A 27,837-nucleotide genomic window follows, 5' to 3' on the forward strand; every position below is an offset into this window, starting at 1 on the left:
AAAAAAAAGGGAAAAACCAAAATGCCTCAGCTTTCAGCCAGATCTGCTCCCTAGCCTGATTCACCTGGTAGCCATGCAAAAGCAAATGCCTGCACCAGGGAAGGAGGAGCAGCTGGCAGCAAGGACAGAATTACCTCTAGCACTAGGACTGAATTAAAAAACCACGAGACAGCAGCGTGGTCAGACTGCGCTCCCTTTCTACAGAGCTCAGTGGCGTTGCAGCAAAGGAAGGGAACAGGTCTGTTTGTCTGCAGCACCGCATAGATCACGATCCTGCCATGACTCTGGACAACCACTTCTTAAGATGATTTAAATATCTATAAACATTGCCTGTTCAAGATTAAACAAATTAGTTGGTCTGACAGTGCACGTTTACTAATTACTTCACCAACCTTTGGGTAGTTTATCTAAGACATTAAGCCTGCCTCAGCTTTCTTAATAGAGAACATACTTCAGTAACGACGTGCTGTTCAGATCCCAGCCTAATTTCAGAACTTCACAACCTGTTATCTTCCCCTCTGCTAGGTGGAGAAAAGGACTACCTGGCACCCCTTGCTCTCAGCCTCTGGAGAAACACAGAGGTCTATGTGAACCTAGGACACAGAGCACCCTATTCTCCACAAGACCTGATCCTTCTATATAAATATTAAATAGGATTATCAAGGAGGGATGGGAGACTTGTACTGACCATGCCTGTTCTGTGTTTGGGAAGCTTCAGTTGCTGGGAATGCCTACCTGGTGCATATCCGCAGCCAATTAGTGCTAAAAGGCACCTCCTGCAGGGCCTGTCAAAGCCACCCCACCCCAAGAGGGTTGCTGCACAGAGATCTGAAGCTCTGCCTTCCTCCTAGAGGGAGGCAGGGATTCCCTGCACCATACAGCACAGTAAAAGATCAAATACAGGAATCAAACTCAGATATCTCACTCATGAGATCGCTAAGGCTGGCAGAAACATCGATTTTAATCAAAATCAAATAAAGAGTGAGCCAGTGAACCTTCAGAGAGCTGCCACAAGCAAAATATGTACACCTTCACTTTAAAAGGCAACAACAACAAAAATCTCATAGCCACAGCTGTACTAAAATATATTTGACATTGGCCACGTTAGCCATCCCACTTGACTTACTCCCATTGGCACATGGCTGCAAATTGCATCCCCTTATACAGTAACACCTAAGAGGATTTGCCCCAAGAGAGAGCTGACATGACTGCACCAACCTTCCCCCAAGGGTTTTTCCCCATGGAAGAAAGCTTTAATCTGCAGCTAGTGCTCTACAGTACTTTCCCCGTTAGAGGCTGCAGGGAAAAAAATGCTAAATCCGTGCATCCCTCTGCAACCAGGAAGAAGTATACCTGCTCGGTCCTGCAGAGAGAAGGAATTTTGTCCTTTTTCTACTGATATAGTCATTCCTATCACCAGGATCTTTGACCAATGTCCTCACCAACAAGGGGTCAAGTCTATAGACATGTATGTTCTCAAACATTTAGTGCCTCTAGTATGCCTCTATTGACAGCTTTGATTTCTCAGGCAACTTCCTCACCAGGAAACTTAACAAAAGAGTGTCTGAGATATCACCAGAAACGTTTCCTCACATATCCCCTTTCAAATGCTCCACGATAAGAGTCACATATAATGCCTCCTATAACTAAGGACTTTTTAGAACCAAAATGAGAGGCAATCTGTAAGATACTGCAAGTGAAGCTGTTAAAGTAGATTTTTAGGAGTAAATAGAGGCTTAAGAGTCTTTAGGTGACAAAGAAAGAGCCACAATGTCCACAATTAAATACTGCAACATACTTTTTTAGGCCTGCCAAGCAGCTTTTATTTTTCTTTCTTCTTCTTTACCCCCTCCTTTTCATCTAAAGCATCCTTCTGTGCATAAAACAATTTTCTAACTCCTTTGCAGCCAATAGATTCCACTAAGCAAAAATAACTCCAGAAGAAGAAAGCATAAAAAGAGCCACAAGAAGATGTAGTAGCAACCCAGACACACCTTCAAAACTGGCCTTTTCATTTTAGTTAAGAAGTTTCATCCTTGTTATAGAAACAGGGACAATTGTGTTCTCCAATCTTTAAGGAGGGCGGCTGAAAATCATTAGCAACACCTGCATCTGCAAATCATTTTGTAATGCTCTGAATGAAAGATGATAATAAATTGCACTGACATTTATGGAACATTTGCAATTTCATCATTCAAGAGAACACAGGGATTCTGGAGGAGAAGCACGATAGAAAATCTTATATGATAGGAAATAATATGGGTAGTTTGCATTTATATAGCTCCCACCACATGAGAACATTAAAAAAAAAAAAAAGAAAAGAGACATCAACTGTATCTCTGAACATCTTTCATAAGATTCTATAGGCTTCTTACCGATCTCAGATCGGAAAAGGAACATGCAAAATAGCAACTTTAGCTTCAGTTCATACAGCAGGTTAAAAAGCAGAAGAAACAACCTGTTAGGAATTCCTTGCTCTGCCTACCCCATGGCTTCTTAAAATACAGAAGTGCCAACATCAGAAAAAGAAAAAAAAGAATCTCTAAAATATAATGAAGTGGCAAAGAAATATTTATCAACATTGCAATCTGGGATAGATTTTAGCCTTTTAGCAATATACTCTGAACCGAGAGATGAAATAAGTTGCATAGCATGCATGTAATTTATTCCTAAAGCAAATTCTACTGTAACTTAATTAACATACAAATACAATTTTTCTTCCATTCAATAATAAAAGGCAAACTCTATTCTATTTCCTAATGAACTGCAGTTAACGTTTCCTTTGTTTCAGCTCCCCAAGAATGGAAGTGTTACTAGTTTATTTCTTGACTTTTTCTTTCAACCTTATTTGTTGCAGGAATTTCAGGGAGAGCAAACAAGCACAAATCGAAAAAACTTCATAAAGCCATTTGGACTTAATTGTTTTCAATGCAGCAATTTATATTTCAGCATTATCATGTTGTCTAGCCCCTTTTTAATTCTCCCCAAGACTCTGAACATGGTTAGCCGGGGAGCAAAGAAGAAACCAGGTGGCTTATGAATAATTACCACTTTTCACAGTACTTCTCTACATACGTTTCTACTAGCACACTGTTCTAAATTTAATGGGATTCTGAATACTCTGAACATAGAGAGGAGTATTTACACGGAGCATTGTCTGACTTGGTTGATTTACTGTTGGTAGAAAGAACTCATTAGCTGTCAGGCCAGTTGTTGAAAAGACCATAATGCCAATGCACAAAGTTGACATAATGAAAATAAAGGAAAGAATCTGGGCCAAATTCACAGGCAATCTGTAAGGTAATGTAATTTATACCCACTTATGCTCACTCAGATTCCCTTAGAACTTGTTCTACCCAATCTATTGATGCATGAGGGACTCTAAATTGATGTAATTTATATGCCAAAGAGTCAGAAACGCTGTAAGGCCCCAAAGTCGAGGGCACTTAAAGTCATGCTTTCCTACCTATTGTTCTCTTCGTTAATCTGTCCTGAATCCTCCCTCCTTTTACCATTTCAGGCTGTGATTTATGCCATTAAGAATCCCTGAAATGCAATGGGCCAAGCGAGAGGCAGGGTGTAGGTAAGTGAGCATGACTCTAAGGAAATCTAAGTTGATGTAACACAGAAGCTAAGAAAGTGAGGTGTCTCTCACATGGATCTCTACTCTCCCCATCACCTAGATTCAATTTGAGATTTGGCTCTGCATGTCCTCCATTACCACTAGCAATTGAATTTGTTACTCAAATGATACAAGCAACCGCAGCTCACAGACCCTCATTTTAGGGCCAGGAGGAACATTATGATGATCTACTGTGACCTTCTACATAACAGAAGCCACTAAGTATCACCCAGTAACCCCTGGATTGAACACAGCAAGTTGAGGATGAACAAAAAAGACACTCAATGTTGATTTAAAGACTTCAAGTGAGAGGGGAATCTGCTGCATCCCTCAGCAATCTGTTCCAGCAGTAAATCACCATTACCTTTCAAAACATGCACCGTGTCATCTTTTGACTTTTACTGGCTTCAGCTTTCAGCCATTGGCTCTTCCTTTGTTCTACCAGGCTGGGTAAATTTCTTCCTGTATTTCCTTTAGAGAGCATATCAGATTGCCTCTCAGCCTTCAGTTCAGTGTCTCACAACTTCTAGATACGAAATCAGGAGAATACAAACATTGTAATTAAAATAGTTTTAGAATGAGTTGAGCCTGCACTAAAAAATATTTATATACACTATTCTGATAAAAGTATTTTCATTTGGGAGAGGAAACAGGACAGCTGGAATCTGGTGACCACAGTTTCCTTCTTCAGTTTCTGAACACGCCAGGATACTATCAGTTGAAGTGTTTACTTTACTCTCTCTGCTGGGCTATCTGAACATACTGTGGGGAAGGGAAAGAGAGCCAGGGTTGCAAGCAGCTTGATTGTTAAGCCACCGGTCTTCAGTCCCTTCCAAAGGTCTCTGACTGGCAGCTATTCTGCTATTACACTCTAAAGCGAACACTCCATTACACATAAAATGTTGCATGTATCCCAAAAACTCAGATTTTGTCACCATCTGCTAATATAGAGAGGTATGTGGCCAGCAGTAACTCTGGTGGCAATGATAGACAGTCATTTTTTCTGGTTTTCTGTTGAACTACAAAATATTGTGTAATAAAAAATCCTCACACCTCAAGGGAAATCTCATTTCAAATTCCATTACAACTTGAGGAGTTGCAGGAACATGTGAGAAACACATAAAGGGATGCTCTGGAGCAGCGTTATGGTCTTCTACCAGCCAGTAAATGGGATTATCTAGAACGGGATGTTTTCATGTGGTTTGCGTTCCTGTTTCTAAGCCCTACAAGAAGATTCATCAGACAATACAATATGCCACTGTTGTTTCTAATTTCAGAGGTCAGCACGCTAATCTGTGCTGCACAGGATCCCTTGATGCTGCCTGTCCCAGCCAGAGAGATGTGAAAGGCTTACACTCTGTATGAATGAAAGGGCTGAAGCATGGACTAGCCCAATTTATCTTTTTGTCAGAAATCTAACTCCTAGATAGAAACTAGCTGACTCTCAGCAAAGTTAATGTTTCTCTATTATCTGTCAGGATTAGCTGTTGTTCATTTGGGGCATCTGCTCCCCAAAAGAGGCACAGCCTTCTCACAGGAGCATCAAATGAAACCACAAGGAAGCGCATCGCTGCGGCGAACCATGAAGAGCAGCAGCGTCAAACACCAGTTCAGTGCTTCCTATCAGTTAATGCCTTTCATCCCGCGGCCTCCTTCACCTCCAGACTTGGCCTCTGTCCGCATTTACACCTTCCCAGAATAAAATCTTTACTTCCCCCACCCACTTGGTAACCATCATTCAGCTAGTTTGTCTATGACTCATCCACTTCAAAACCCTGCTGACTCACAGTCCTCAAAAAAGAAACTTGCTCAAAGAAAGTACGGAGACGCGGGTACGCCATCCACGCCAGCGAGGAATTCATTCAAGTTGACCCAATCTCTTTACTAGTGAAAGGCAAGAAAGACGCACTTCGTTTGTGAATCGTTATCTTTTTAAAACCTAATTAGCTCACAGTTATTTATAACCAAAGTATACTTCGATGGCCTGATTTCCAAAAATATTAGCACCTAGTAGCTCCCACCAAATGTAACGGGCACTCAATGCTAAAAAATAAGGTAAGGCTACACAGTTAGCTGACTTCTTGAACCCACTGGTAAAAACTGTGACTTCAACATGTGATAATACGTGTTTAACACCTTTGAAGAGTATGTGAAGTTAAAACAACAGCTGCAGAAAAACAAGTATATTGTAAAAAATAATAGTTAAAGACATTTCAGACAGAGCTGTCACTCCCGAGTTGACCATGCTCCTTCACCTCCATATATTCTATTCAGAATGAAGTGTCTTTATTGGGGAGGGACAACAGACCCTCCTTAAAGGACAAAAATGAAAGAAAGACAAATTTGCCTTCCCCCACTATAAAGTCATTAGCACACTGGATGAGGTACCTGGGGAGGTAGCAGAACCTCTTTCACCAGACGTTGATGGCTTCAGCAGCTTTCTCAGCCATGCCTCTCACCACGAGGTAGGAATTCCTTGTGTCTCATTATAATACAAGCCATTGACTGAGAAGTGTCTGCTAGAGATACTGTAAATGCACTTGATTTCACCCCTGAGGAAGGGAGGGTAGTCTGGATGACTCCTCAAGGTCTCTTCTAATACTGTATACCTTCTAACAAAACACTATCAAGACCATTGAGAAAATAAAACAAACTCTCACTGCAACGTTATCATTCCTGCTCTCCCCATTTCTCCTGGACTCTACCAGAATTCCTCCTTCTCCACAAAATGCCCACTAAATGCAGTCTAGTTCAAATCCCTGCCTTAATATTCAGTGGTTTACCTACAACTCTCTCTAGCTACCACCAGCACCATTTCTCAGTCAAAAGTTACCAGAGACATCTATCTTCACTAGGACACAACCAGGAAGAACTCATAAATGTTGGCAGCAGGACAAGTCTACAAGCTTGCTCTAATATCTGGCGCTCTCAAGCGCGCAAGATTAGAAAAGAAAAACAACAACAAAGAAATGACGACACGACCATTCATCTTCTGAATTAACCATGGGCCTCATCGCTGCAACTTGAACGGTAAGAAATTTTTGAAGAAGTTCACATCCAAGGAAGGCACCCACACATATTAACTAAGTATAAACTAATCAAGGTCTTTCTCTGACAGACTGGAAAGAAAGATAGAGAAAACAATGTTATTTTTATTTCTCTGAAATTATTTGGGAAGAGCTAAGTACCTTGTTTAAACAGACAGATTACATAGCTGGATAGATAGATTAGCCACATGAGACTAATACTGAAATGGTTTAGAACTGAATATCCAAACCAGTTAGTAAATCCTCTCACTCTAATCTTGCTAGTTTTAAGAATTTATTCCTATCTACTAATTTAAACATTTACTTTTCCTTGAATCATTTTAAAAGATAAAAGACTGCATCTAACAGTTCTCATGAGCTGATACAGAACTGGTATGCATCACCTGTAAAAATGTAAATATTATTTGAACATTTTTCAAACAATCTAGATAGCATTGAACAAAAAAGAAAACCCCTGTAACATCAGATATTTGATAACTTGTCCCTTATCTGCTTGATGCAACATTTAGGAAAACACATTTCTAAAAGTCAGTGATGTATTCTGACTGTAACAATGGTGCTTCTTGTACCTCAGTAAAATCATAAATAGGAGAAGGAAGAAAATTGAAAACCTTTAACAATATCTCCCAAAGCAATAATTAAAAAAAAAAACCTACTTCACTATTATAATGTAAAATTAAATAAAACTAATATTTTATTTGAAAAATTCAACACAACATATTTTCCTCAACCCCCTAAAGAAAGATGTGGCAAAGATTGCAGAGTTCACTGGGGACGTCAAAGCTGCTATCAATCTCTATATAGAAAGCATTCAGATACTGCAGTGATGGGCAGCAGTATAAAACCCTAAGAGAGAGAGAAAAATAGATAAAATGCCCTCAGGAACAAGCTTCTTTCCAGGAAAACTTACTAAACCATGGCTTAAATTGAAACAGTATTCTTTTTCTATGTAGTGGCAGTTTTTCATCTCTTAACTCTCTATTGTTTGTAATACGCTCACAAAATGAAATTGCTTTCCTAAAGGCCAAGTTCTGCCCGTCTTCTACCCGCTGAATAATTCCTCATTGCGTACGCAGTGCTGCGGTTTCGGCAGAGTTGCTCCCGAGGTGACGTGGAGCCAGGAGCTGAACACCCGGATGGCAGGATGGGGACTCAAAGCAAGAGCACCTCCCAAGTTATCAGTCTCCCAACATGAGCACCCCATTTGTCAGTAAATCACTTCTACCAACAACACTGGGAAGAAAATTAATATGACTAAACAAGTCAGGCACGGGTTTTTCCTCTAGATGTCTGCTTTGGATATTCCCACTGTCAATGCTGAGTAAGCAACAGATACAGCAGCACCCGTCAGCAATGTGAAACACAAACCCAGAATTTCAAAATACGTGCCTAATTAAAAAAAGTCAAGGATCATCAGCTGAGTGTTAACCCCGAAACCTCAGCCTATAAACTAAGGAAATACTCAGGGCTGCAACCTACACCTAAACCTAGGGAGCCCTGGTGAGGCCGGCTGATACATCACAAGCTTTTTAGAAGACTGCATTCTGCTTTTTTTTGTGTGACTTTCGAGCCTTTTAGAAAAACCTGGGTTTGACATTCAAGCTTTTCTCTGCAATCTAGAGGGAGATAAAAATTCGTACATATAAAAACACACATATTGAAAGTTTAGATCCTTTTGAACTAATGTACATTTATAATAAATTCCTGCCACTTAATATGAGAGCTGGTAATGAACCAAAGCAGTGAGTATTTTCCAAAATATATGTTTCATAAAAATAAACTCCACATAACTGCTGGAGAAGTTTCCATCACATTTCTCCTCATTTAAGCAAACAATCATGTTCTGACAGCCCTTGCATCCCAAACACTGCAAGATTTTTAAAAATTAAAAAGATATCAAGGAAGAAATTATGTCCATCCTCATTATCCAATCTAAATTGCCAAAGGCAAACAAACAATAAAGTTATTTAAATCATTAACATTATGCTGCTAACAATATGAAGTGTTACCTGTAAGAGATACAGAAGTGTTTGCTCTTGGAAATACATTCTATCTCTGCTGTAAAAAAAGTTCTCCCAACCCCCTTTTTTCCCCCCCCTAAGAAAAATACAGTAAAAATGAGAGAAGATTTCCCTGTCAGCTTGTAACTGCTATTTTAAAAAAAAAAAAAAAAAAGGTAACATTTAAGCCCTAAGGAGCTCCTGGTCTTCAAAAGTGCAAAGTACATACGGTTCTAGTTGAAGTTAATAGGAGCTGCAGGTGACCAGCACTTCTGACTCTGAGGCCCCAAGCTACTGTACAAAGCACTGTCCCTTTGAAATTTCAGCCTAACATTTATCAGCAGCCAACTTGCTGAAGTGCAAGACATATGCATCCCTTTCCCCCACAGTATTTACTTTTTAAAAGCACTGAACAGTTGTGGGAAGCAGCCCTAGCAAGATGGGAAGGCAAGCATGAAAAAATACTAGCTCTGATCTCCACCCACCGCAAGCCCCCAGCCATTGCACACCATGATGTTTCTAGAGCTCTCATCTGCTGGGAAGAGACTTGCTGTCTCACACTGACCTCCGCTGCTTTGCTCTTTTGTCCAGTTCCATTTCGTTCCCCATGAAGCCAGCCAGCCAGCAACACCAGCTACGACTTTATTTTTGAAGTACCAGCATACCGAAAGAGGCACCTCCAGAGAAGCACTCCGCAGCTTCCTTCGCTTTGCTGCCAATGCCCGAAATCTGCCAGACAACAACGCATGGGACAATGGCCACCGAGCAGCAAAGACGGAGAAATCAAAGCCCAGACAAGCATAAAGGTAGTTGTGGACTGACTGTATGCAATTACAACCCTAAGTATTAGGAAAGAAAATGAAAAAAAAAAAAATTAGCAATGCATGAACTGGGAAGGTAGAGTGACTCCTTCCCAAGGTGATGGAGTAGCACACAGTATATGGGTAAACAAGAGACACTAGATACCACCTACCATCCAGGTCCTGGCACTGCTCTGCAACGCAACCTCCCACCAGGCACTTCACTTCTCTCCGCTTCTGTTCCTACCCAGCTTTGTGAACCTGCCTTATTTACATTGCTCATAAACTCTTGCAGGCAGGGACTATCTCTTACCCTGGTTTTGTATGCAGCTCAGCACAGCAGAACTGCACAGTCAGAGGCAGTCTGCAAACAGTAAAACACCATCAAAAAAAAAAATAAACAGAGGAAGAGTATGACTGGTTTAGGAAATTCAAGTGCAATATCTACATAAAAAAAACCCCAAACATTGCGATGGTCAAATGGCAGAACAAGCACTATGGCATATGCATAAGCATTAGGTGAAAGAAATATGAGAAACAGAAGAGCTCTTAAAAGGATGAGAAAAAACAAAATGGGGGGGAAAATATCCAAGACTGAGAGAAAATGGTAAAGAGGTAGATTTGCTACATCACAAAAGATGGACAAATCATAGAATAAAAATAAGGCTTCTGTCTTTCTTTCCATTCATTTCATGCTAATGGTGCCCACACCTCGTGCCTCAGCCTTTTCAAGGTCTGTCCTTGTCACCTAAGCATCGGATCACCTCTTTGCCACTTGGGCTGGTTAAAAAGAAGGCACGAACATACCTGACAATCTCTCCTGAGAGCAAATGAGAATGTGGGAAAGAGGAGGAAGGAAATAAAATTCACATATCTCTACCCCAGAATAGCTGACTAGCACAGAAAGGAAGTCACCCAAGTGAAGGTTAAGAAATAATAAACAACTAATAATTTACTCCCTTGCTAAAAGGCCAGGAGAGATGAAGCATAAATGCAGTCTACTTCATTGGCTGTTGTCGGAGAACGGCAGTCATACTTCATTCCTCAACATGCATTGTAAAATCACAATCTACATCTTTGTGGCCATTGGCACAGTTCCTTGTTCTGCTTTAAAAACACCAATAATCCACCCTTGTTTATAGAGTTTTCACATATTTAAAACAAAACCCTCGGGACATAAGAAGTTACCAGCTTGAGGAATATCACCCATTTCTCTCCCATCCACAATGTACCTTTGAGTCAAACAAGCTGTAATTTTTAAAAACGCAACTACTTCCAACACAACAGTAAGGGAAGCACACATGATAATGTTACAAGCCAAGATGAGAGCAATAAAAAAAAAAAAAAAGTAATGACAACAAAAATCTAAAATAAGTCCTGGCAAGACACACAATGTCGGGCATGAGAAAACCAAAGCCAGTTGGCTCTGACAAATCTGTATCTATCAACTACTATTAAGCTAACACCTACCCCTAAATAACTTCTTTGCTACTCCCTTGCTGATTAAGATGGTGCTGTAGATCGGAAAAATTATCCTGAAGGACTCAAACATAGACCAGTCCTTACACAATGTTGATCAAATCGTGACAATTTTTTGGAATACCCTTCCCATCAGCTCCTGACAGGAGGCTTTGCAAAGGCCAGTGAGGCTGGGAGATGTGTGTGGACGCTGTTTGAAAGAGTTTTTCCCTCTATTACTTGGAAGGATGAAGTAGTCCTTTGCATCCTTATCCACGTGGCCACTAAGTTTTTAATGTCTTCTGGAAAAAATGTGGGACAAGCACCATCTGAATCTCTACAACACTGCAAGCTGGGCCCTCATATCACTGGTCACACACCACAAATGTCCTTTTTACCTGGGCACTTTAGTAGAACTGCAGCCAACCACCTTCTCCAACACTAAAACCACAGGGAATTCCACTCCTCCAGAAAGCGTCCTTTCACCCTGCTCTATTTCTCCTCTTCCCCAACAGAAAGGCTCAAGGGCTGGAAGGTGTAACATTGAACCAGCTAGGCTGGTTTAGGCACTCGCTTCAGGTAAGTGATTTTTCAAAGTACTCCGCAATTGTGGATGCCTCATCTGGGAGTCGTATTGGATCTGGCTTCAAATGTTTTTGAGACCTCCATCTGTTGAAGTTGTAGGTATTCAGCACTTCTGGATAACCAGAGATTAACGTGCCACCTTCTGCAAATGTTTTCCTTTTATTTTCCCAGCTTTGCCTCCACTCTCGTGCTACTCACACACTACATTTGCTCATAAAGCAGCAACAAGAGTCCCCACCTCCAGGTTCTGCCCAAAAAGAGAAGGTGTGGATGCTACACAAGTCTATCCCCGAACCCTCAATAACACGGTATAGGCTTCTGGAGGCTGAGGCCATTATTCGCATGCAGCCATTACGTGAGCAAATAAGGTGTTTAAGGCACCTCTCAGAATGGGCTCTGAAGATTAGTTAATGTTTATACAGCCCGCTGAAAACTGAAATGACTGCTACATGCTAAGTATTACCATCACCAGGGATCCCTTTAAGTAAAAGCAGGGCAGAAAGTGAAGGAAACAAAACTTATTTGTTCTGTCCAGCACAATTATTGCCAGACTTATGCATGCTAAAAACACCCAATAACCCATCTAACAGAGTAAATTAATGTTTATGCTATTAAGTTTAGACAATCTTACACTGAAAGCTTTTCAAACTACAGGAAATTGCAAGTTGCGCAGGGACAACTGTATACAATTACAGTGATTTTGTAAAATGGCAGAGATATAAAGCAGAAACTGAGTGGCCGGCAAGGCTTCTAAATCACACAGATAACAAGTTTGTCCTAGCGGGCCAGTAGTCTACAGCTTTCTCGTGGCTGTTTCTAGAGATGGGAATTGTAGCTATAACCTCAAAATTCAAGATGATTGAGTGCATTGCACACCTGTACCTGCGAGGCAATGACAGACAGGTGGGATCAGCATGTACCACTACTGCCATCCTGGAGTCACCATACATCAGCCAGATTTATTATTATTCCACCTTGCACCACCAGCCGGCACCCATAGTAAAAGCGTCACGGAAAAGAATGCTTTTACTGGAAATATTTGGATCAACCCCAGTGTTTCTTTAGGATGCAAAAACTCCAAAGAGATATAAAGAGCACAAACACGAAATCCAGCAAGTGCGATGCTCTCCCAGGCAGAAAGCTCCCAGCTGCTTTGCTAAAGGCCACAGCAATATGTCTGCTTTATGCCTGCTTCCACGAAGGACTGTTTAACAGTACTTAGCGCAGCTCTACCTTGACACAGTAAACATCGTCTTAATACAGCCTGGGTAAAAGCATTCAGCTTACCAAGTCCTACTGCACGCTTTGTCAAACATCTGAAGGACTGCAGTGCCTCTGACTTTTTTTTTTTCTGATGTCTTTCAGGTACAGAGCGGTATTAAAGGTAGTTTTTGTGAATGCAAAACCAGGCAGGGACTTGTATAAGAGTTATCCATCCCATTCTTTACCTTATTCATTGTACCCTTCACAGCTCTTTTCATCACCAGTCTCCCTTCCACTAAGCAATTTCAGAAGTGTCATTTGCACACGAAACGAGTATATATTGTACTGTTCAGTTACATATGGTAGATTATCGGTTTGTGTGTATCAGCTAAGCAGAACATCGACAGCTGTGTAGACGCATCTCAGCTGATACTAAAAGGAGTCTTGTCGGCAGTTTTGATCTTAAAGTAAATACACTGAAAAACTTAGCTCTAATTAGGCTGAAAGGCAGATACGATTTTCTGAAATGAACACTAAACGAATGCTGCCAATAACACCATCTTTGCAAAATATCTTGTTTGGCTGGTCTTAAAAAGATAACATTTTCAGGATAAAATATTCTGGTTTACAAGTGATACGTCCCTGCTGTTTGTGTGTTCACAAAAACCTGAATTTTGTATTTTAAGCTCTGTGTTATGCTTCATTAATACGAAATCACCATCCTGCATCACAGACATATTAGCCAAGCTCCAAGTGACCTAATTCATTTTTAATATTTCATAGTTTGTTAAAAGCTGAAACGAGAGATCACTAACACAGCTCTGACACCCCCTGTCATGAATCAAGAGATGTAGGGAAAAGGTCATGTACTTACTAACTGGCACCAAATGAAATTCATCACTATAAAATGAAAGAACAGAAATGAAGACTGTATTTCCCATTATGCTTCTCTCTTCGTAAAAGCATCCATCAACTTACATGATACCAACAAGCAGAATTTATTTATATGCATGTCCCCCAATAAAAGGTCAGAGAGATGTGAGAAAGAGAAGAAATAAGGATAGCAGTCTTTGTCTAAGCAAGTAGTTCCTTCCCTTTAAAGCAACAACCTTTGAAGACCAAAAACAGAAACAATTCCCAACCACATAAAGAAACTAACAAGTCCCTTATATGGCTAAGAATTGCAATGCCATTTTTTTTCCACAGGCAGAAAAATTAGAACAAGAGGGAAAAATAGAGCAAACTTTAAACAGGCAGTTCTCCGAGCACCGGGGAATTCACACAGGCACATCACTCCAGCTTTAAGAACTGCCAAATACTTTCTTCTTTAAAGGGAAGGAGGACATTACACCAGGTGAGTCCCTGAAATCTAGATTTTTAACTCTCCTGCTGTAACTATGGATACCTAGCTTTAAAAACCTTTTGTGATGTAGCGGTATACCAGGCTCCCTTATCTCCTCCTCTGGCGAAACACCTCCATCTGAAGTCCCCTAATCTCCCTTTATCTCACAGGTCACCAATGCACCACCTTCAAGGTTTTGCCAGCTCTGGCACTGCACGTCCAAAACAGCCCCCTGCCCTATCTACTGCATCTTCAAGCTGCCTCTTGCCCTCCAGCAACCCTGGGGCGAAGGTTGCCAGCTTCTCACCCAGGAAGGCAACTAGATCGTATCGTACGTTGTTTCAAAGAACCAGAGAGTTTCTCACAGGCAAGTCAAAGGGGACTGGATGGTTGATCCAGCCCTGACGCCTCCCATCGGCGCGAGGCCACATGCGGAAAGGTCAGGCTCCCGCGCAGCGTCGATACTGAACTTTGAATGGCTCAGCCTGGCCGGTCTCTAAATATAGCTGGGCAGAGGAAGGGCTGTGAAAGGGGGTGGGGAAGGGAGTGGGAGAGAAGCCAAATGAGCAATCAGTTAAATAAAACAACATCATGCCGGTCCACCCGTAAGACTCTGCTGCTCTTCTCTGCCATGCTCTGCAGCAGAGTATTTAAGGGCAGCTTCAGCATTTAGTCTATTAATGCAAACTCACAGAATAAGAACAAACTGATGTACGATTTATACTTGGGGAGGGGGGGATACAAATCTGTTCAACAACTCTTCTTGAATAAATTTGAATCACACAGGAGTGACATCACTTCCACTACATGACAGCCCATAAATCATCATCAACCACATGGCACCATCCATAAAACATGTGTCACAGAGACACCAATGAGGAACAAAATATCAGAGAGCTTTACATCGTAAACATGCAATCTTATGTGTCTTCGGGCTTCTACTATGATCTATATAAGTCAGGTGGTTTATTTCATTCATTTGCATCTGAATGAAGTCAATACAAAGAACAGAGGAACCCTTACAGAAAATCTGTCCAAACAATTTCATCTGCATAAATTTATCACAAATGAAACACTTAAAAAGTAAATATTTACTTTTTAAGGAAATGACCATGTTTGATACTGAAGTTGACTTTACAACAAATAAGCAGAGAGGGAATTTATTCCCACCATGGCTGCAAGCAAGCAGAGAAACAAACAAAGAAGGCATGAAGAAAGAAAGAAAAAAAAAAAGTCTTTGCATGCAAAAGTTGGGAAAATAACCTTTTTCTCTTATTTGACAGGGCCAGAGCTGAAAAGCCATTTAGCTAATAAGAACTTATAGGAGAAGAGATTAGACTTTGCTGAAAACCAACAAAATCAAAAAGACGGTATGGCTGAGGAATTCAACAGGAGCCTCCAATCTGCAGCTACAGACAGGACAAGCAACCTTTGCTTCGCTTCTCCATTTAGAAACACTGTATCCTCAGAAAAGACCTACACAGAAAGCTGACTTGTTTCAAATTTCAAAGAGGCTACACAGTATTTTTATCTTTAGAATTATATAAATAAAAGCAAAACCAGCTCTCCACTCTATCCTTTACTTCTTGTGGATTAACCTCGCTTACTCTGTCACAGAAATTGCTAATCTTCATTACAGGCACTGGGCTCCATGTGAGACATCTCCTATGGCAATTAGACTTCCACTACATATAAATCATCTCTCAACTCTGGCAGAGAAAGAAACAGCCAGAAATACAGAGCATCTGGGTTTTGCTGCTCACTCTCTAAAATTATAAATTAGAATAAATAGTGTCAAATAGAAATTATAGCTACAGAAAACCTAAAATGTTGTTAAGTATCAGATGAAGTATGTCCTCACCCACAAGTACAATGTAGAATCATTTTGTAATGTTTTTTGGGGTTTTTTGTTTGGTTGGTTTTTTTTGTTTTTTGTTTTTTTTACACATCTGTATATTGTTCAGATGGCCTGGTTTTGCCATGGAGAACAGTATGTGCTTTGTGGGCCTGATTCTGCCTTACTGAAGACAACTGAAACTCCTACATTGATTTTTCAAGGGAAGCAGAACAGATCTCTCTCGCTATAACTTCTATTCAATAATATTATTGTTAATTAGCTACTTAAAATATTGGTACATCATTCTACATCAGTAGACACCATTCTCAGGCTGATACCCTGCACATTTAGAGTTGCTCTCTGTGTAAAAGTGTTTACTTCTAAACTTCCCTGCATCGCTCAATCTTGCCCATACGAGTGGGAAAGCAATTGCGAAACATCACTAAACAAACACTCACAATATAGGCTGTGACAATATCTGAGTAAATCACTGTTCTCCGTCTCCCTTCTCTGCCCATCTGCAGTCTTTGGTATGGAACAACTATATCATAAAAGCTCTTATTCACACATGCTTTTGATATTACACTATTTAATCACATACAGCTGTAGCTGATGAGACTGTTACAAAACACAATTTTAATGCAGCACTGGAAGCAAGTTCTGGAGACACATCAACCATTTTCCTCTACATAAAATTTCTAACATTAAAAGACTTTTCTTCAAGAAAAACAAAACAGAAAAAAACCCTAAAAACAGCTCACTCATTTTTTAAAAAAAATCTGCTTCTCTTCCTGGATACTCCGGAATGGGCTTGTTTGAAAGTGAACTCAAAGTCCCTGCCTGGAGTATAGATAGTGACAAACCCACTTCCCCCACACCAAAAAAAAAAAAAAAAAAAAAAAATTAAAAAACACTGCTTGCAATTATATGCAAAGGGAACACTATCCAGGCTACTTACAGCAAGACCTGAAATGAACTCAGGCATCCTCCTTGGAAAACATCTTTTTTTTTATCTGGTTTTTAATTCGTGGAAATTTAAGAACTGACAGTCTGATGATTTTTACCAAGATACTTGAATTAAAATCTGAATATACCAGCAGGCTTAATTTGAAAGGCCTCCCCCCAAAAAAACCCAAACCAGTCCAGTTCTGGAGCACTGTACTTTACTTTTGAAGGTGCACCTTGCATAAGGCATTCTAAATTATAACTAATAATACACAGCATTTGCCACAACAAGATCGACATAGCCTAACTTGGCAAACACTTGTAACGTCCATCTTTTGTTATGGAGATAAAATATAGGCTTGTAAAATAAAACTCCATAGCATACAGTAATACACAAACATTCAAGAGTAAAAATTTGAACTTTCCTTTCCCACAGTTGTGTTTTGTTTTGGTTTTTTTGTTTAATTTAAACAGACTTGCATTGAGACAGCACATGAAAGGAAGATCAACTAAGAGATTCAACATTGTTTTAATATATATCATGGTGTCCCTTACAGCAGCAAAATTATTTTTATGTGGGCATGTAAGGATAAATGGCACACAGAAATGGAAAACAAACGAGTTCACATATTTCTGCATTTTTCAGAGGAAAATAACTTTTATCTGCCTTATTGTTTAAAGCAACTGGCAAAATACTAGAGTAAGATATTAATATTACTGACAAAATTACAGCCAGATTTAAATATTTTTAAATGGCATTTAAACGAATTCATATTTCTTTCGGGCAGCTCTTGCAGGCATTTAAAACACACTGCGACGTACCGAATCAAACAGGGGCTAAGTGTGAACGAACTTCATTCCTAGAAATGCATTTCTCTATTTGCAAGTGTTTGCCTTTACTTTGGCACAATCACATGGGCTCCAGCTAGACTTTTGAGCTCTGGCAGCCATCCAAGCTGCAGATGGTTGGAAATGCAGCCCGAAATCAGTGTGTGGTTGATGAATTACTCCTTACACCTGACCCCTGCTTCACACCAGGCACCAAACACAATCTGAACACTACCAGCCAGAGAAGCCCTGTCAGGCATCTCCGTATCTGGAACGCTTTCTTCAAGGCCTTCTGTATGGCCAGATGGCCAAAAGTGGGGAATGCGGTAAACTCGCTAAACAGAAACGTGAGTGGCAAAAGAGCATGGGATTGGTAGGTACAAGGTGAAGAGAGGCAAGAGCTTTGCACCAATTCCAAAAATACGCTTTCTAAAAGGGGCCGACGGAACGAGGCGTGCTTGTGGCACGCAACTGAAAGAGGTCCACGACTTCATTGTGCCAAAGCATGCCCTAAAAATGGCAAAAAGGAAACAAAACACATACACACACCCAAACATGTACCCATAAAATGACTTTATCAAGCTTAAACTTTTCTGAGTACACCTGTTTGAATTTCACAATTGTTTTTGCCTCAGCTGGGGCACGTTATCTGCCACTTCACAAACCTGCTCATTAAGCCACTCTTGCCTGCAGGCCAGCCTGCACGCTTTTCACGTCCGTAGAGACAGGATTTTATTCACGTAGGTGTTGGGAAATCACACTTCTTCCTTTTGCATGTGTTCACATGTGCATCAGACACACAGAGATGAAGAAGTATTGCGGCTACAGTAAACGCTGCCTCTCCATTTGGGGTATTTCAGCCTTCTGGCTGGGTAGCGGAGTCAACACTATGAGAGTTAAACTACCAAATCCGAACCATGACTAATAGGTAGGAAATATCTGGAGAATGCATGAAAGCAAACCGCACGGAAATGGCTGCTAAACTGGCATATTTTTACCCCCAATGCAGGTACAGCGGTCACAAACCAAACAATTCCTGTCGGCAGGTAACTGTGGCACCTTCTCCTTTCACCCAGGCGATTCAGGTTTTCTTCAGTAGAATGTTTGCAGAGAGAGCTTACCACAGCTCTAGGTCTAATCATAAGCCACAGGGAACAAAGACAAAACACAGCGGCTACTAAATTAAAAAGACTCTTTCAAATATCTTCAAATAGTTCGGTTAATATTTTTTCCCCTTTTCATATCATTACGTGGTATTTCATGATGTGTAGTTTTGTTTTCCACTGCGCAAAACAGCAACGAGAAAAGAATTTGCCCTGGCAAGCAAGAAACTAAAGAAATAAATTCAAACCACAATGCAAGATTTGGCATCATTATCATTTCGTATGTGACAATTTACAACATACTCCTGTAAACCGGTTGTTTGAGTAGTTACGCCATCAGCAAGGATGCAACTAAGGAAATTCACTTAACGTCTCAAAATAAAATAAAAAACCTACTCTAGATTCTCATCAGATATATATGAGCTGAACCACCTCCGTGCAATGTTCTTTGCAGCAAGAACACAAGAGTATCCTTCACCTAACAAGAGTAACTAAAAATGTTTATTCTGAAATAAACTCCTGGGACAACTGGACTCTGCTCTCAGGATCTGCCTAAAGAAGTTCCAACAATGTATTTTCAAACTGCAGTTATCAGACAGCGTCATGGCAAAATGAGAAAAACACGGTTATGTCTTTCCTCAAACTCAGTGCTTGTCCTTAAGAGACATATTAAATTCCTTGCAATTGTCTCTTAAAATTGACCTCCTTCCCCTGCCTCCCTTTTCATTTTTGGTTTGTCTAAATGGGTTTGTCTAAACCTGCAATTAAAGTTTTAGCTTCAGTGGTGGCATCTGATAATGAAGGAGCACAAGTAAACTGAATAATAAGAGTGTGTGCTTCATGTTCCACAAAAGGCCACGAAACACTAAAAACTTAAAGCAATCAGACAAACATATGGAACCCATTTTTTCTATTTATAATCCCATTACCCATATAGCTATTCATTTACACCATTTCTGCACAACAACATGCTAGCTATGTTCGAAGACACCAAACACAGAGTGTAGGCTGAGATCCTGCGCAGCTCCGTGCTCCCCCGTGAGAGGGACGTGATGTACAGTAACGCGGTACTTCTCAAAGAACCACCGAGACAACTTCACCAAACCAGCGAAGCAAAAGCAGCGCTTCACCCAAATGCGCTGGGGAGCACGAATTCCCAAACTTTGCCCGTTGAACGTGCCGCCGCTCCACGTTTCACAAGCTGTACGCAAATGCCATAAGAAAGCCCAGAATTTCTTTCTTAATTACAAATGAATGCTCCCCCCCCCCCCCCCCCCCCCCGCCCCAGTGTGCATGACTATGAGCATAAAAACACATTCTTTTTGTAGAGCTGAATCCTACCATGCTCGGTACAAAGAGCAGGTTTTAGAAAATAAAAAGCTGGAGTTCACAGGACAGCTGGAATTGTACAGGGGTTTATTAATATGTGTTGCTCCAATAGGCATGATAAAAGATACAGCTCTCCACCACAACGTTATTTGATTACCCGACTATTAGCTTTAGACATACAATGGATCTAACTGCTTTAAAATGTCCCAGAAGCTGACGGCTAGCTTTAAGGTAACAAAATCCAGATGCTGGCTGTCTGCACTGCTCTAAACTCTTAAGGTCTATAGAAGAGAAATACTTGTACACGTGTGTATACATATGCGTGTGTATATGTGTTTATTATTTAGGTTTTATGTATGCACTTAGCTGTGGAGCAAGGGAGAAAAAAGAAAAATTAATGCCATATAAAACGTATCACCAATTTGAAATGTTACCTGTCCTTACAGTAATAGTGCATGTGTGCAAAGACAGACGCACACAACTTTTCACGGGGTTGATAATTTTATATACCGGCTATAAAAGTGCGTTTAATTTATTTTTTAAAGCATCAGGTTAAAAAAAGGCACGGTACGGAAAAGCTATTGTTACTATTTTAAGCTCAAATACAAGGTTAATTTCCTCTAAAAGCTTATTTTACAAAGTTAAAAAAAAACGAGCAAAAAAGGAAAAAAAAAAAAAGCAAAATGTAAGCTACGTGAGTAAAAGGCATGGAATGTCCAATATTTCTCCTCCAATACTCGAGGCTATTGTTCTTTCAAAAAAACACCATCAATTGTTTCATGTCCTTGCCTTGCCAGGTTTTGAGGAATAGCATCAGCCTGCGTCCCCCAATCCCCCAAACAGTTAAAGCTATAGGCAATATTGCAGTCGAGCCTGTGATGGGCTGCTGCTGCAACAGCAACAATACACACTAAATGGTCACAAAGGTAAAATGCAATTTGGATCGACCTTGAAAGGAAGGGGGAGAAAAAGAAAGAAAGAAAAAAAAAACACATAAAAATCAGTCCAAAATACAAAATTAAAAAGGTTAAATTTTATAAAAAAAAAAAATATCTGCACAATACAGTGAAAGACAGAGCACAGCAAAGAAGTGAGGGGTAGCCCTGCCATGAATTACAAGGCTGTAATCCTACTGAGTGGTTCTGGTGTCATCGCATCCCCAACCAGCCTGAATCACCGTTTTGACAATTAGTTAATTTATATAATGCAGTAGTCAGGCTATAAACGTTAACGGGAAAGTAATTTTATTAACAAGGAAATATAACTTATCCTTCCAGAACCAGAGCCACATCAACGTGCTTCAAACCAAAAGTCTGGAGAAGTCAGCCTCCCCCGTGGCACTTCACCACACACAGACGCACACGTCAAATGTCCCATGTGTTAAATTTGCCACAGAAGCGCAACGCGTGTATGTGTATGCAGTGCCACACGCACGTGTGTGCGCCCTGCCTATTTTTTTTTTTTCCTCCATAAAGGATGTTAGTTCATTAACTGAAACTGTTAATCAGTGGCTGTGAGGTCACACTTCAGAATAGTTTTAAAATTTTTTTCCCTTTTTTTTTTTCTTTAAATACAGTGTCCTAACAGGGTTGACAAACTTTCGTTTTAGGGATTTCTTTTGTTACTGTCCCTTGGTCACACAGGAAATCTTTTCAGAGAGCAGACTATTATACAATGGCATTAGAAACATAAAGCTTTAATTAACTAACTCATGGCCAGGTAGCATCGACTTCACTCAGCCTCTTTAGGAGGTGCAGGCCTGCTCTCCAGTCTGCTGGCATTTTAAAAATTATTAAGAAAAGAAGAGAGAAAAAAGGAAGAGTCCACGCTTGGATCCGCTCTCCGAAAGCGGCTACCCGCTGTTTCTACACCTTTTAAACGCAAGAGAGTACAGCCGTATCATCCTCAATATTTAATGAAATATTAAAAGCGGTGCAATGCACTGAAACAAACTCCGCCAGATTCGGTCGGTTAGCTCCGAGCTCTCCTCCGAGCTCCACAGCATCTCCTCCTCAGCTGATTAAAAGTTTGAGTTGCCACAGACAGCTTTTCTAACAGCAAAATGCTTTTAAGCTCCCGATCAACTGTAGAGATCACTGGAAAAGCCACCAAAACACTGTTTCGTGCCTGATGCTGTCCAGAGCAATCTTTATCCTATGCCATCATAAACACACTACCTGCCCGGTGTAACGATAGCGTTAACCGCGCCGGTCTCCCTAAACAATAAAAGGAATTAGCCGACGCCAGCAGCCCTTGGGGAAAAAAAAAAATTAAAAAGAAATAAAATAAATAAAGAAACGAAGGGGAGGGCAGGCAGTAACCTTCCTGCCTCTCTCACGCCTGCTTTCTGCCTACCAGCTCGGCTCTGCGTGACACCGAACCCGAGGAAGGGGGGGGGTGAGGGGGAAACACACACACACACCAAAAAAAAAAAAAAAAAAAAAAAAAAAAAACCAAGCAGAAGCGAGTCGGCGATTTGCGCGGCTCCGCTCTCCATCGCCCGCCGAGCGCCCGGCCCCTACCTTGGTTTGGAGATAGTGGGGGTAGTAGTAGGTGTACTGGGGGTACATTGGCTGCTGGTCCAGGCGTTTGCCCATGTAGCTGGAGTCCTTCTGGCTGGTGCAGGGAACTCGTTGGCAGGGTGTAGTGCCCCAGGGCCTTTCTTCCTCTCACGCCGCTATTCCTGACAGCGCGGGCGACGGAGGAGGAGGAGACGGCTGCCGAGACTTCCTCGCCGTCTACCGTGCGCTACTTCCAGCGCAGCCAAAAAAGCGCCCGCACGCACATATATATGTGGGGGGGCGTTGTGCGGGTGTGTGTGTGTGTGCGTGGGGCTGGGTGGGTGGGTGGAAGCCCCCTGCCCGGCTGCCCGCGGCGGAGCAGCCCGCCTCCCCCGCTGGCAGCAGCGTGCCTCCGGCCGTGCCCGCTGCCCGGCTCGGGAGAGAGAGAGAAAAGGAGGAGGGAGAGAGAGAGAGAGGAGGGAGAGAGGGAAACGTCCTGCCAGAGGAGCCGGGAAGACAGTGCAACTCCAAACCTCCGCAGAGCCGCTCGCTCGCTCTCTTCGTCCTCTCCTCGGCTCGCCCCGCTCTCGAGCCCTCCCCTCTGGCTCCCCACCCGCCCCCCTTCCAACAACCGAGGGAAAAAAAAAAAAAAAAAAAAAAAGGAAGAAAAAAAAAAGGAAAAATAAAGGGGGGAAAAAAAAGAAAAGAAAAAAAAAGGGGGAGGGGGGGAGGGAAGAGCCTTCCCCAGCCTAGTTGCCGCTGCCTCCCTCACGGAGTGACATGGTGCTCAGGGCTCGTCCTGTCTTTCATTCAAACCCCCTCCGCGCCGCGCCGCCGGTGGGAGGGACCTCGGCGCGCCGCTCCCCCGGGAGGCCGGCGCAGGCCCCGCCGCCGCCTCCGCGCCCCCGCCCGCCGCCGCGGCCCCGGCTCCGGCTGCGGCCCCCGCCCCGCTCCGCCCCGCTGTCCGCGGCCCCGCCGAAAAGCGGCCGTGGGACTCGGGAAATCCTAACGCCGGGGGCGGGGTGTGTTTGGGGAGAGAAGCCCTACAACGCATGTTTTATTTAATTTTTTATTTTTCTATTTTCTTTTTTCCCCCCCCTTAAGAAACAGGGAGGGGAAGGACACGGAGCCCGGTCGCCGAGTAGGGAAGTCGTCGTCCTCCCTCCCGCCCCCCTTCCTCAAGGCCTCCTCAGAAAACTACTCCGTACCGTCATCCGGCACTCGGCGGAGAGGCGACCCGGGGCCAGGCATATTAAATACATACTTTGTTAGACCGCTTATATAAGACTTGGTTTATTTAAAGTTGGAACAAAATGGAGGAAGAGGGTGAAGAGGAAACTCGCCCGGCCTCACTTACGGGTGCCTTCAGCCAGACGCATGGAAAATGCCACAGTGCCACAAAACTTACCCGTGGCTCCGTTATCCCCCAAAAAAAAACCCGCCCCCCCCCCCCCCCCCCACGCCTTCCCTGGCCGCAGCGCACCCCGCGGCCCTCGGGCCCAGGTGAGGGCCAGCAGTGGCCCCCGCAGCCGGCCAGGCGCCCCGCACCTGCTGCAGATCCCCGTCTGAGCCGGACCCGTGTCAGCGCAGCCGTCCCAAATATTTATCCTCCGAAAAACGAGAAGGAAGGGTATGTCTTGCTACAGGACTGTAAATCACCAGGGAGAAAGTGCGCGAATAACAAAATGTTTCCTCTTCTACACAAATCCCAGCGTTTCTTCTATTTTTTTTTTTTTTAATCACTTATTCCTTTAACACGTCATCAAATTCCTGGGCCTTTCTACAGTGGCTTTGCCTATTTATAAATTAAGGGGGTTAAAAAAAAAAAAAGTGGGGCAGCAGTTTCTTTCTAGTTTTATTTAAATCATCGGTAGTATTGCAGCAGGATTGTCAGCTGCTGTATTATCAACCAAATTGCTTCAGAAAAAAAAAAAACCAAGAATTATAAAAAGAATTTCTTTAAAGGGACACTTCTCAAGGCTGGCAGAGCTAAAATTAGACTTGCCAGCTGTGTTTTGGTTTGCGGGCACGTGCTTGCACATGACAGGAACATGGAAATATCACGCTTTACTCTGGCAGTTTGCTCTTCTCGTAAGCAGAGGGGGTTGTTCTAGATCCCTATAAGTACCCCATAGCCAGTTAGTTCAGGAGCAAAGAGAGCAGCTGAAGGAAACGGGCATTGCGGGAAGCCATACACATGCTCAAAATACCGCCTATAGATCTGCGTACACTCAACAGATACACTCTGCTTTCATCACCAGGCATGAATAATCATTAATTATTGGCATTTAGGTACCAGTCCTGTGCCACATAGTAGGAACGAGGTCCCACTCTTACACAATTATTTGCCCCGTGTTTCAGGAGCAAAACTTTTGCAAAACCAGTGCTCTGTTCCCAGAGCACTGGACAGGCATTAACCGGGCGCTCCTGCCCATCCAGAGGAGCACTGTGGAGCACTACCACCGCCCCAGCTCACAAACCTGCCAAAACACCTTCAGAAGAAAGGCCAGGTTGGGTAAACTACAGAGTATTTTCAATTCCTACTGAAGTCCAAGCTGGCCAGGACCACGTGGTTCCTCAGGAGCTCAGAGCAGAGGTGAATGAAGAAGAAAGATAGGAATGGGAGGAAAAGCCTGCAATTCCCGGCTCCCAGCCTTACGCTGGGTTTATATTGCTGCTTAGCTCTAAATACGCTGCCTCTCATGGTAGTGTGTGATACTCCAGCGATACTCCTACTTACGCTCTTTTTTTCTCTCCCCCTGTTTTCCCCCAGGGTGAAATATACTGTTTGAGGGTTGGTATCTGCAGAAGTGAATAGTGATTACTTGACGGTAGGTGATACTTTTGAGCCTGACAACTTTCAGATTGTTCTTTCAACTGCCAGAATTAAGTTGTTGTGCTTCTCTCCCCACCTTCTCACTTTTCCCTCAGGATATTAACGCAGTTTTTCTTGCTAAGCAGTTTGCTTGTAGAAGTGGATGTAACCAGATTTGGAGAAAGAAAGAACCTATGTGTACAGGGTGAAATAAAACAGAAATACTTAGGAAGCAGAAAACCGCGCATTCTTACCAAGACATCTATCTGAACATGCAAAATTTGCTGTGGCCATTATTCTAAGACCAGAACGGACCATTTTGGCTATTTCACCTGACAACTATGAGTATTTCACAGCATGCTATAAAATTTCAACACAGGATTTCCACACACACACCCATCACAGACACTGACCAGTAGCACCAGCTGTTCTCACAACTAGGAAAAGGTCGGGAGCTGCAGGAGAAGCCGGACCTGTTACCTGAGCAGGTAACAGCTCCACCTTCCTCTTGCTCTCTCCCAGCAAACGTCTTTAATATGCAGATGGTTTGGATTTCCTTTTTCACCTGTAATCCTGACGAGGTGCCCAGCAGTCGTAACAAACAGCAGAGACTGCTCACCACCTTGCATGGCCGAGCCTTCAGAGATGCAAGATAGAGCAGAGGCAGCAAAAATAGGAATTCAATATAAAGGAGTGGGGGACCAAGGGGAGAAGACAGGAGGCAATATAGCACAGCAAAAATGCAAACGAACCGCCACAAAAGCAGATTTAGATAGCACACAGCCTCTGAACAAATGCTAGCGCTGGAAAATGGAAAATTTCCATTTGCAAAATACAGACATCAAAAAGATCATCTGTGACTCGGGAGCACACTGTTTAAATAGAATCCCCTTCATTTTCTGGCCTGTGCATTTGAATAACCGAATCCACTTGCAAACTGAAATAGCAGTTTGCCTACCGAGTGTTAAGTATAAATGTTCCTCAAAAGAAAAGACAAGCTGTTCGATCCCAGTGAGCAACAGCAAGCAAACTTCACAACTTTTTTTTTCCTCCTATTGGAGGCTCATTATCAAGCCCAAGCCAGGGCCACTCGCGGGAATCCAGTGAGAGACCCGAGTCCCAGCGCACCCGCAAAAGGCACTGCCAGCACCGGTGTCACCAACTTGGGCGAGGGGGGGAGATTCACACAGCAGGCGAGCAATAAGGATCTCTTCAATGGGAAATTTAGAAATGAAATAAAATAAATGGGAACAGATCAACTGTAAAACAGACAGCCAAACACGTTTGGAGGCAGGTGCCAAAGGATATTAACTCAGCAACAACCGAAGCAGTGGATAAGAAACCCAGAGTTAACTGACAGGAAGAAAAAAGAAAAAAAAAAGAGAATGCTTCTCCTGGCAGCCTGAAGTACAGAAATTACGTATGTTTGGATGTATTTTTACCTTTCATAAAATGCAGATTTCTTCATTCACAAAAAGTGAGTTAAAAGAAAAAAGCGGATACCTAGTAGAAGAACATAATTCAGGGGTTCTTATTTGCTAAAATACAATTTTACTTACACATTTTTGTTTTTCCTTTAAATGAGCCTTTTATCTATCCTATGAAAACCTTCTAAAGTCACAGGTATTGGAATCAGGGAGTAATTCAAACATTTTCTAGCTCTTTGCTCTTGAAACACAGCAATATGTATTCTAGAAATATTCACTTTTGACAAAATTATGTCAAAATTGTCTAAGTCAGGACTAGGGAAAATTTGCTTGTTGAGCAGCAGAAATACAGCTACCACCACCTAAAGCAATATAATAGGTTAAAGAAAAAAAAAAAAAGAACAATTATCTTGGGCTTACATTTTTGACGCTGTCTCTCTGCTTTTATTCTCTCTATTTACTCATTAACGCTATTTCAAAGGAGACCATAGTGATGCTTGACAGCTTGTTTACAATGGGTTACAAGAAGAATACTGATTTTATTTCTAGATCTGTCAGCTTCTTCAGTCCAGGTACCTTAAAACTATATTGATGAACACAGAATCTTGCTATTTAGTAGTTCATTTATCAAGCTGATTTGCCTAAGGATAGCTAGCTGAATTTCTAACAAGCGATATATCCTGGTGCAACCACCAGCAAAGCATGTGATAACCGTGGAGGAGGTGGGAAAAAAAAAAAAAAAGAGACAGAGGAACAAAACACTTAGCTTAACAACGACAGCATTAAGTGTCTGGGATTGACAAAATCTCTCTGAAGTGGGGGACGCCACCATTTTCAGATGTCCTCCTCTCACAAGACACCAAACACCGCTGAGGGTGGCTTTCCCCACGCATGCACACCTCCTGCCTGCATGAAAAATCAGCCAGGTTTGCTCTCCACTCTTCGGCACTAACCATCGCAGCACCATGAAGTCTAGAATTAGGCAGAACTGCAGA

At 42.1% G+C, this 27,837-nt stretch overlaps 1 protein-coding gene across 10 annotated transcripts in view; it reads right to left on the minus strand.

The window, feature by feature from the left end:
- RBMS3 (RNA binding motif single stranded interacting protein 3) overlaps positions 1-27,837 on the minus strand; it is a 719,476-nt gene that overhangs the window by 432,287 nt on the left and 259,352 nt on the right. For 2 of the 10 annotated variants that reach the window (XM_054189960.1, XM_054189959.1), the window contains exon 1: positions 22,622-23,190. The exons of 7 other annotated variants lie outside the window; for them this stretch is intronic. In XM_054189960.1, the coding sequence (XP_054045935.1) occupies positions 22,622-22,696 (75 nt within the window). In that variant the 5' untranslated portion in view covers positions 22,697-23,190. Of the gene's footprint in view, positions 1-22,621; positions 23,191-27,837 lie in introns of those variants that run through there. One more of the 10 variants, XM_054189961.1, reaches the window with a different exon arrangement.

The sequence above is a fragment of the Rissa tridactyla genome, chromosome 2 (genome assembly GCF_028500815.1).
Source record: "Rissa tridactyla isolate bRisTri1 chromosome 2, bRisTri1.patW.cur.20221130, whole genome shotgun sequence".
NCBI classification, from domain to species: domain Eukaryota; kingdom Metazoa; phylum Chordata; class Aves; order Charadriiformes; family Laridae; genus Rissa; species Rissa tridactyla.